Below are 10,934 nucleotides of genomic sequence, written 5' to 3'. Positions count from 1 at the left end.
TGTGACGTCACCTAACAGCTTCGTGGCTAAATTGTTTGGCAAAGAATTCGGCGTTGGCGCCAGAATGCCAGATTTCGCACCTCTTTCTTGTGGGTTTTAAGCAAACGCGCAGTGAAATGGGAGGAACTAGAGTTTATTTTGTCATAAGGTAGTGTGATTATGCATGACACGAAGTATTTGCTAGTCTAGTACTGGAGAAATTAGCGTTTGGATGTGCATATTGCGGCTTTAAGGTACAACGCGTATTAAGTGTGCGTGCATGTGCTTGCACATCAGTTTGCATATCTTAATATCAGTGTATTGGTGTGTGTTTAATGGCTTCGCATATCTTTTTCACTAGGTCTGTTGTGATATCACTGAGGATTCTACCGAAGCTGTTTGCTTCCTTCCAGCCGTATCGAACAGGAATTGACACTCATTCCGTAGTAATGTGAGTTTCGTGTGCAACACTGTTTGTAGTGAAGTTCTATATTAGCATTTCACTAAAACCTGGAGAATACAATATGCTTATAAAATGGTTAATTTCATGATTTTGTATTGGATGTGTGACATTTTGTTGACTTGCACCAGTGCACAATTGTAAGGGAAAAAAACACATGTTAGATAATGGTATTGGGATCAGTTTTGATCAGTTTGGACAATCTTTTATTTGGGTACAAGAATAATTATTGTTATCCTATTAAAATTTATCAAATTGTTATGAATATTATATGTATACTGTATATTTTTTATTGGTTATTTTAGGTGGGCCGAAAGAGAGCACAAGATGATGCAGCATTTTTTCAACAATCTAGTCACGTGCATAGAGAATGTGCGATCAGGCACTGCCGACTTTACACTGTATGTAGTATGCCATGAAAACACAGTTGAAATCAGTACGCTAGGTATATTAAGTGTAGGAATGACTAATACATGTTTAGCATCATGTGTGTATCCGTGTGTTTGTATGCATTGCTAATTAAACTACAGACACTCCCAAGCATGGGGAAAAATTGTCGTAAAAGCGTCATTTGATTTGACGTAAAAATTAGTCATGAAAAAGTAACGGGTTTGTCACTCGATGATTTGTTCTCTGTTCGTTGTATTTTCGACGTGTGTATCGGCGAGGAAGCGATTGTTGTTCTGAGTGCGTCTGCGTGTTTCGGCAGGTATCCACACGTCGTACAGGTGCAGGTGCGGCTGCAGTTTCTCACACACATTTTCTCCACGCTCGGCTCGCCAGACAGCTTCAGTAAGTACTGCGTCGTTACCGTGGCAGCAGCTCGTAGGAGAGTCGATCCTTGTTGGTTCCCTCACGCGTGCAGTGCGGACCGTATGCTTGAGTGTTTCCGTTCGAGGGCCCGTTGTCCGAAATGGCGTGAATTGCCGCGACCATCGTTAGTCTAAAGTGTCATGACATTTGAGGTGAAGTGTTGTGCAAAAGTTATGACATTTTAGATTTTTAAGGTCGCAACTATTTATGATATTTCTGACAACAGGGCCCCCGGGTCGACATGTTGGGGGGGGGCATGGGCTCGGTAGTTTGACAGACAGCGTGTGAATCTGCCAAGTGCCTTGTTCAACTGTTTGATGCTACAAATGTTCCCAGATTAGTTCTTAATATTCACATTGCCCGCTTCCAACAATACTAGGCTCTCCGCCGATATTCCTTTTTGTCCGTAATCGCCCGAACATGCCGCAACGCTGCTAAACGTGGATTTACGGCGCGATCGGTCACCGTCGTCGCCGCACGTGCGAGTGTCGGTGCGACGACGTGAGCGTGATGCGGTCGCTTCTCGTCTCGTCCGCAGAGCTCAACCAGGATCAGGTGGACACGCTGTGGGCGTGCCTTGCGGAGGACCCGGAGTGTTCCGATGAGCTGCTCAGCTGGCTGCTCAACCAGGGCCGCAACAAGGAGCAGCACGCGATCGGGCTCGAGCTGTTCAAGCACATATTCATCAATAAGGTGAGTGAATTGTGCGTGTGGGACGATTCACTCATTAATATAATTAACGCGGTGCGTGAACGACGTGTGCGGGACGATCGGATGCACTGTTTTCTCTTGTTAATATCATTAACGAGGTAAGTAACAATATGCATGGGACTAGATTCCTCTTTTCACTTATTGATGTCGTTAATGAGCTAAGCGTTGGCAGACAATGCTAATGACATGCTTTTACGAGCCAACCTATTAGCTGGGCTTCAATGTAGCCTGCTGTCTTGACGTGCCAAGAATAAAAGGCTTCTGGGTGGGCTCCACCAGGCCTAGTTCCACTAAGTTAGTCTCTCTTTTCACAATTTAGGCTGCTAGATAACTTGTTACTTGACCTAACCTGTTACTTCACACCCATAGTTGACACTGTCTGGTCTGCAGTGTAGGTAGTGAACATGCGAGCGAGAGTCGACTCTCACAAACGTGATCTCCTGTTACAGATGCCTCTCCTACAGCCTGAGCAAACGACCATGATCGGCTTGAACCTGTTCCAACAACTGTGCAGTCTCGCTCAGTTGACCGACTCGACAACAGAGGGCAGCACGTGCGAGACGGACACGAGTGGCATGAGCCAGCTGTGGGGGATCGCGCTGCGGGCACACAATACCGATGTTAGCATGACCGCGATACAGTACCTCAACTCCTACTACATCAATGGTACATGCTACGTGCGCTCTGACATCTATGCATAGAGTCTAAAAGTTTATTAGTGCTATGGTTGTGCCACTGTCGTTTTAACGTGAAGTAATAAGGTTGAAATATTCATGCGAGATGGAGTCGTAATAGAAAGTAATAGTGAAGAGTGGCAATGAAAAGTTTATCTAGACATATTCTAACTGTACAATCGTCGTACGCGGCGTTGTGAAAGTAAGACACAGTTTCGCCACATTTTGGTGTCGTTATTTGGTGAGTACGCAATAGTTGTGCACACAGAAACAGTTTCTTCGGTGAAGTAACAGTGTGATAAGTGCCAATAAAGAGAAACTGTTGTCTGTCTTATGGAATGTGTGCTTCATACAGTTGGGCAAGGCTCACTGGAAAAGGAAGAGGAATTCATAAATCGCTGTCTAGCTAGCTTGACGAAAGCATCCACAAATCTCGACAAGGTTAGTCTTCTGTATTCTTCTGTAGCCAATAACATCGTAAGCAAATTGGCAGTAATAAAGGTAGTTTTCTTTAGTTAACTTGCACAATTTGCACTTGCACAGATTACCCAAAGTAAGTGAAATTTACACTGTGTTATGAAATTGTTTGCATGCAGTGCATGTTACTATGTTTAAACTGTCTCTATCTATTGCAGTGTCCTGAACCTAGTTTGCTTATCATTCAAAGAGGCCTGGTACTATTGAAGACTCACTTGGAGGTGTTCAGGAAAAAGTATGTGTGAAGATGGGCTGATTGTTTAGTATCATTCCAGACTAATGTCAGTTTCACTAAATAATTGGACATAAAAGATAGATAATTGTTCAATAAGATAATTCTTGATGGAACAATAATTCACGTAATGGTTAGCTGGTGTTTTTATTATTGTATTCTGTTTGTAAGGTAAACGTGATGAAATAGCATGTGCGGTCTCTGTATAGTGCTTCTTACATATAATGAGAATGTTGGATAGCAGGCATGTATTTATGCTTCAGGTATGCCTACCAGCTGCGTGAATGGAGCATGGATGGCTGCGGTATCAGCAGCCATCAGAAGGGCATACTGCAGACGAATGCTGTTCCGATTAGGTTACTGCTACAGCCCGGGGGTTCAACAGAGAAGGTGAGCTGTCATTAAGCTTGCAATCTCCCTACTTCTACTGTCGTGCTTTCCTCGCCCTTTACTTACAGACATGTTATTTTCAGCGCTACTTGATGGGAGTATGTTAAACGAAATATCGTTTACTTTTAGCTAAAACATCACTGCTGAAACCGTACGGTATGGCTTTTATAGATCCCCATCTAACAACTATCTGATTTCCGATATGCTGTGTCCATTTTCAACTGCAGATTATCCTTTGCAACGTGTGTGCTTACGTAGCGTGTAACACAATGCATGCACGTACGTGCGCGTAACATAACACGCACATAACGTAACGGCGCGTGTACGTGCGTGTGCGTTCTTTAAACAAGCCGCTGGTGGGTAGACGCACGTGAGGGTAGCAACAGTGATCACGCTGATGATAGCTCCCTTAACATCGGCAGTAGCCACTGCATTAATTCAGTCCCTGTTTGCGAACACGTGAACGTTGACGTGAAGTTTTTCGTTTCCTCGCCGTAGACGCCGCTGGATCTGATGAGCTGTGATCTCATATCTGATCTACGTGCGGAGGTCACGAGGTGGTGGAGCCAGGTATGTTTGTTACCATGACAACGATGGTGTCGCATACATTATATAATTACAACTAGAGCACTCGGAGAGCACAGACCTCTGCCAAGGCAGCTGAATTCTCTCAATGTGAATTTTTTATTAATTAATTAATAAATTAAGTGGAAAAATAAATAAATAAATAAATAAATAAAATAATTAATTGGATCCGGATTAGTGCGAGCGTGCAGGTGGGGGAGGACTGTGGTTGCCCCTTAGCCTGTGGTTGCGTGTTTGTAAGTCTACAGCCAGCGCACCTAGCGGAAGTGAACTGAAACGTGCATGTTAACAAACCCACAAACCAACACTCAAACACACGCCGGTGAAAACATAACCTCCGCCAAGCCCCTGGCGGAGGTAATAACAGGTTACAGGTAAATAACATTTTAATATCTCGCTTTACAATTATTGCACGCCCTCACCACATCTTCGTGTGGATTCTAGTTTCAGAAGAAGCAGCAGCAACAGCAGCAGCAGCAGCAGCAGTGTAAAGGCCCGTACTCGCCGACAGGTGCCGCCACGTCACGCGGCAGCATCGCGGCCGGCACCAGCGCTGTGGCGGCGGCGACGGCGACAACGACGACGATGCTGCTGACGCCAATCCTCGGTGCTATGTTAGCCGACGGACCCGTGCGCATGATCACGCAGGGTCAGGAGTTGACCCCTGACCTCGACGAGAAGAGCCTCCACGAGATGCAGTTCAAGGACAACCAGGTGGCGTGCCAAGCGGACATCGCAGTTTTATATTTGGGGGGGGGGGCAGGGAGAGGGCAGTGTTGCGTTCGGTTTAGTATCGAAATTTTAGAGCACAGCGACAAGTTGGAGGGTCACCGGGGCAAGGCTTTCATTTAGAGAGCCGGGGGTGGGTCGCCAGTATCAGGTGGGCGCAAGTTTATTGTGTAATGTCCGATTTTAGTTTGATGTGATAGGTTGCACACGTTTGTATTATTTCGTTCTGCTATTCACGTTCTCGAGGTACATGCAGCTTGTTTCCCTGCTTATTATATCGATTGTGAAGTGAATAATATATATGTGTGCGTGCGTGCATGTGTGCGTGCGTGTTTCTGAAACAATCTACTAGATGTCTATAACATGACGTTTAGAGGGATACATTAAATTTATGTAATCTTTTGATCTTTTGTAATAATTTATATCCTTTATTAAAGGAATGTACAGCCTGCATGGATATATGCATTAGATGCTGATTTCATCAGGACGCTAATCGTAGAAGCGTGAGTGATCGTTTGTCTGTCTGTCTGTTCGTTACAGCTGATCTTCGTGTCGGTCGGGGCGACGCGGCCGCAGCGTAAGCGCGAGGGCCTGAGTCCCGGCTCACAGCTGAGTCTGCCGTCTCGTGACCGTCTCCCGATGCTGCTGCTGCTGCAGGAGGACCACTTCGACCAGCTAGTCAGTCTCATGAAGCTGCTCAGCAACCAGGGCGTGAGTGTCTCCTCCGTCGCCGTGGCGATTTCTCGATTCGCGCGGGATCTCCTGTATCGGCGTTTCCATCGCGAATACGATTGGCTCTCGGCAATCGCCAGCCAGTTCTTAGAGGCCGAAAACTCTGTAATGTGACCAGTTAGTTTTATAGCGACATATATAATAGGAGTACGTATAGGGTATAATCTATAAAACTATATTACTATTTATATATCACCCTTTGACAGTCTTCTGTGCGCCATTTTCACAATGGAATCTGTTGGAAATTATTGCTGAAATGAAGGTTATTATATAGCTCAGGTTGCAGTTGATAGATGCGATGATAGTTGACCTGCCATGTTTGATAACATATATGTATATTCATATAGTTCAGTTTTCCAAGTGCAAGTTAAATTATGCAGAACAGAAAATATTGAAATGTTAACAACTGGAGACATAATTATGTCTCCAGTTGTTGTCATTTCAATATTTTCTATATATATATATAGATATATATACATGTAATGTGTATTGCGTGACATCCCTCACTGCCCAGGATGGAAACCGCGGTCAAGTGCTCTCACGAAAAGTCTGGGAGCTGCTGATGATCCTGCCCACGTCGCCGCACATGCTGCGGGGCTTCCAGGAGTTGCAGCAGGGGCAGGCGACCATCGTGGACTGGAACAGGCTATTGAACCCCGACTCGCCACACCGACTGATCTACTCACTGCAGATTGTCGAGGGCCTGGGACAGCCTGATTTTGCGAAGAAGAAGGATCAGGTAACAAATTCATTAGATGACCGTGTCTATGATTATTATATTATACATATATTATATATATTATATCATATTATTAAAGTCTTGTAATTGTAGTTAATGCAAGGACTCGTATTTCGCAAAAATCACAACCGGCAATTTTTAATGAAAGTTAAAAACAACTAAAATCATTGCCAAGCAATTTGAAACGTTTAAGTAGATTAATATTAAGTATATAATTTTTTTTCAAGTAGATAAATAACTTAACCGATAGATTTGCTTGGACGTTAATTAATGATAATTTTGTTTTGCCTGCCTTCTAGCATCATCATACTGGTGATGGTGACTCCAGCATTTTGCCAGCAGAGAGCACCGGCAGCAAGTGGCACAAAGTGGTACGTTAGCAGAGGAAATGCTCAACTAGTTATGCATGGAAAATTGCTGAACACTGCCGATTTCAGTCGTGGCTGCTTGGTACCTTACGCGAATTGTCTAGTTGTTATATGCAGGAGCAGTCACTGCTGTTATAATTGTTGAACAGACTGTCGTAATAATGTAGATATTCGTGTAGCACGTCAGTTGAAATATGCAAGACTGTCGACATGTGTAGTACTGATGTTGCCTTGCTATAGTTTTTAGAAGGCGGAGGTCTGAAGCACATATTCGCTGTCTTCATGTCCGGCGTGCTGCAAGCTCGCGACGAAGTCTGGAACGAGGTATGCATTCATTAATACATACGCACACTAGTCACTAAGTAGTACACACTCATACACACCACTAGTACACACTCATACACACCACTACTACACACTCATATGCACTACTAGTACACACCTATATGCACTAGAAGTGTACATTATGATTGGATCTAGGTTTTAAATTTGCATATCTAGTGTTGTATACAGTGTACTATAACACATACACATGTGCATTGTGATTTGGAGTAGGATGCTGCTTATAATTAGTATTATATGAAGTGTGTCTACTATAAGATGTATGCGTGTGTTGACTGTCGGAGGTAAGCTATCGTTTATATCTCTATCGGATCTGCATAGTGTCAGTCATCAGTGCTAACATGTACATGTACATCTGCCTCGCGTACATGTATATCTGTCTGTGTGCACTGCAGTAGGAGGAGGACTGCCTTGCGTACATGTATATCTGTCTGTGTGCACTGCAGTGGGAGGAGCATTGCCTTGCGTACTTGTATATCTGTCTGTGTGCACTGCAGTGGGAGGAGGACTGCCTTGCGTACTTGTATATCTGTCTGTGTGCACTGCAGTAGGAGAGGACCTGTCCTTGGCGTACATGTATAATCGCTGTCTGTGTGGCACTGCAGTGGGAGGAGGACTGCCTTGCGTACATGCTGAAGACGATCTGTGAGTTTGGCGTCGTGCCAGAGGACATTGAGGCATGCGGCGGCGAGTTGTTTGAGCAGTACGAGACGCCGCACTCACAGGATACGCCGCGCAAGTGCCTGCGCCGCGGACGCAAGGGCAGCCAGGACAAGCTCGATCATACCCCGGCTGAACAGCGTGCCGAAACCTTTTACCCCACCCCCCAACACACCACCCTCCACCCCGCCGCCCCAGATCCCGTGACAACCCACCCGCCGCGCAGAGCGACGACACCCCGCCCCCCTCCCCCGCGACGACACGACGCGTGATTGTGGCGGCATCTAATGTGCATCATTTATTGTTGTCCAACTTCGGAGAAGAGCTGGGGACCATTGTCAGAAACAGTCATCAAATTAATTAATTTAACATTAGCTTCATGATGTTTCTGACAGCGGCCCCAGAGGTCTTCATTCTGGCTACTTCCGTGGTGGGTTTACTTTTGGCTCCACGTGAAAGCACGTGAATCCACGAGTGTCGTCGTTGAGTGCAATTAGTTTTCTCGTTCACTATTACATAGTCTTGTATGTAGTATATCGAATGATAAAATCGAATGGCGGTAGATGACTCGATGCTTAGCAGCAGCTCGTGAGAGCGTGAAGCTATGTCTTCTGTTCTAGGCTGTGCTGGACATGATTCAGGTGGAGCCAGTGCTGAAGGTGCTCCTGTCTGTACTGAATGATGCGGCAGTGCCGAGCGACCCCAACCAGTACCAGCTCGGCATCTGGGGCAAGGCACAAGGTGATCACTCGATGATGTGTGAGCTAAGAGCGTCCAGGCATCGAACGGTGGTTCTGTGACACGTTAAATCCACACTCGTATATTCTTGGTGCACGCCGGATACCGTATCTTGGTGCCAGTTATTTGCCGTTAATTTGTGTTCTCGTGTAATGTTTTTCTTCTGGAACTCATGACTTACTGAACCCAGGGCAACGGAATTTGCATCCCTGCGATACTCTGTCGTACTCTGGCAGCATAATTGCACGATTTATAAGGATAGGAGGATGAGAACGCATTTCGCCATGGCAGCAGTGTGGCTTATGATGATGCGCATGTTTCAGTCGTTCACTACGCGATGACACTGCTCGTGTCGTGGGCGCACTCCAGCGAGGACCTGATGCCAAAACTCTGTGAAACCTTCGCCGGATCTAGTCATTGGTTGAAGAAGCTTGTCCTAGATGCACCAGATGTTAGTATACCCCCGCATCGCAACCAAGAACTTTCACTTCTGAGCCGAGAGTAGAGCTGAGAAGAAAACCGAACAAACAAAATTTAGTATATCTATAGATTGTAGTGTAAATATTCTTAGAATTGGTATTACTATCTTGCATTTAGTTTTTTTTCTGGAAATGGGTAAAACCAAGTATGTTACTACAATGCTAATTATATTCCTCAAACGTATATAATTGATTGAGTACATTTTAATGGTTCAATTAGGTTAATTAAATATAGCAAGTGTTTTGCTGGCACCTGTGTGTGTTGTGTCATGTGAGAGATCATGTCTTGCAGCCCACGGTGCGAAGGGAGGCCTGCGCAGGACTGTATCGGTTGTGCCTAGGTGCGACAGTAGATGGCGTTAGTGGTCAGTCGTTTGTGGTGCCCCTTCTGTCTAGCCTACTCACCTATCTACCTGTCGCTATCACGATCAAGCCTCCACAGAGTGTAAGTGTAACTGAGTTTACAGGAATAATCATTATAATACAGCCTATAAATATACTTAATCTTATATTCAGTAGAGCAATTCGAGTGCTGAGCATACCACTTCATTGATACGAATTTCCTGATAAAATTGCAAACAGTGAGGTTTTAACACGTCAGTAAGAGTCAGTTAAGTGTCACCATAGCAATTTTTGATGTTTCTGACAACGGGCCCGTAGTTTCCCGGCTGTTGGTGGTAACATCGGTGCATTTGTAGGGATTTGAGCAGGAGCTAGACTGTAAGGACCAGGAGCCATATGGACCGGGATGCAAGGACTACTTCTGGCTCGTCTGTCGTCTGGTAGAAAACCTGGATAGGTTACTGGTCATGCGACTGAAAGATGCCACGTCTGACGAGGTATGAAAGAAAAAGCCATTTTACTTTGTTTTTTTGTTAGCAGTTTATCAGCATTGCTGTGTGTAGAGTATGCTGTGTATGATCGAGGTGCAGCAGCTGGCGGCTTTTGTGTCGTTGTTATTGTTGTTTACATCTACCGTGGCTTAGCTGTGTGTATAACGTGTTATTGTTTACATCTACCGTGGCTTAGCTGTGTGTATAACGTGTTATTGTTTACATCTACCGTGGCTTAGCTGTGTGTATAAAACGTGTTATTGTTTACATCGTACCGTGGCTTAGCTGTGTGGTATAACGTGTTATTATTTACATTACCATGGCTTAGCTGTTGTGGTATAGACGTGTTATTATTACATCTAACATGGCTTAGCTGTGTGTATAATCGTGTTATTATTCTATCATCTACGCATGGCTAGTGTGTGTATAACGTGTTATGTTTACAAATCTACCATTGGCTTAGCTGTGTGTTATAACATGTTATGTTTACATCTACGGTGTCTTAAGCTGTTGTAATAACCGTTATTATTTACATCTACCGTATGCTTAGCTTGTGGGTATAACGTGTTATTGTTTACATCTACCGTGGCCTTAGCTGTGTGTAAACGTGTTATTATTTACTCTATCCGTACTTAGCTGTGTGTAACGTGTGAGTTGTGTACATCTAACCGTGGCTTAGCTAGTGTGTATATACGTGTTATTATTTAGCATCTACCATGCATTAGGCCTGTGTGTATAACGTGTATTTGTTTACAATCTACCGTGGCTTAGCTTGTGTGTATAACGTGTTATTATTTACATGTCTACCTATGGCTTAGCTGTGTGTATAACATGTTATTGTTTACAATCTACGCGATGTCTTAGCTGTGTGTTAAACATGTTTATTGTTTAGCATCTAAGCCGTGGCTAGCTGTGTATGTATAACGCTGTTATTATTTACAGTCTACCAGGCTTAGCTGTGTGTATAACGTGATTTATGTTTACATCTACAGC

General features: G+C 44.4%; 1 protein-coding gene across 1 annotated transcript in view; it reads left to right on the top strand.

The window, feature by feature from the left end:
- Positions 1-10,934, top strand: part of LOC106807872 (ubiquitin carboxyl-terminal hydrolase 34-like) — a 71,435-nt gene that overhangs the window by 8,321 nt on the left and 52,180 nt on the right. The window contains 19 exon segments of the mRNA XM_014810367.1: positions 341-430; positions 745-840; positions 1,149-1,231; positions 1,791-1,945; positions 2,413-2,629; positions 2,993-3,078; positions 3,273-3,349; positions 3,610-3,736; positions 4,235-4,306; positions 4,766-5,035; positions 5,591-5,761; positions 6,297-6,521; positions 6,821-6,892; positions 7,130-7,213; positions 7,837-8,022; positions 8,512-8,632; positions 8,953-9,080; positions 9,401-9,553; positions 9,807-9,947. Coding sequence (XP_014665853.1) covers positions 341-430; positions 745-840; positions 1,149-1,231; positions 1,791-1,945; positions 2,413-2,629; positions 2,993-3,078; positions 3,273-3,349; positions 3,610-3,736; positions 4,235-4,306; positions 4,766-5,035; positions 5,591-5,761; positions 6,297-6,521; positions 6,821-6,892; positions 7,130-7,213; positions 7,837-8,022; positions 8,512-8,632; positions 8,953-9,080; positions 9,401-9,553; positions 9,807-9,947 — 2,554 coding nt within the window.

This window comes from Priapulus caudatus, unplaced genomic scaffold, assembly GCF_000485595.1.
Source record: "Priapulus caudatus unplaced genomic scaffold, Priapulus_caudatus-5.0.1 Scaffold12, whole genome shotgun sequence".
Lineage (NCBI taxonomy): Eukaryota > Metazoa > Priapulida > Priapulimorpha > Priapulimorphida > Priapulidae > Priapulus > Priapulus caudatus.
Note: the sequence above shows the minus strand (reverse complement) of the source record. Positions and strands in the feature narration are given on the sequence as shown.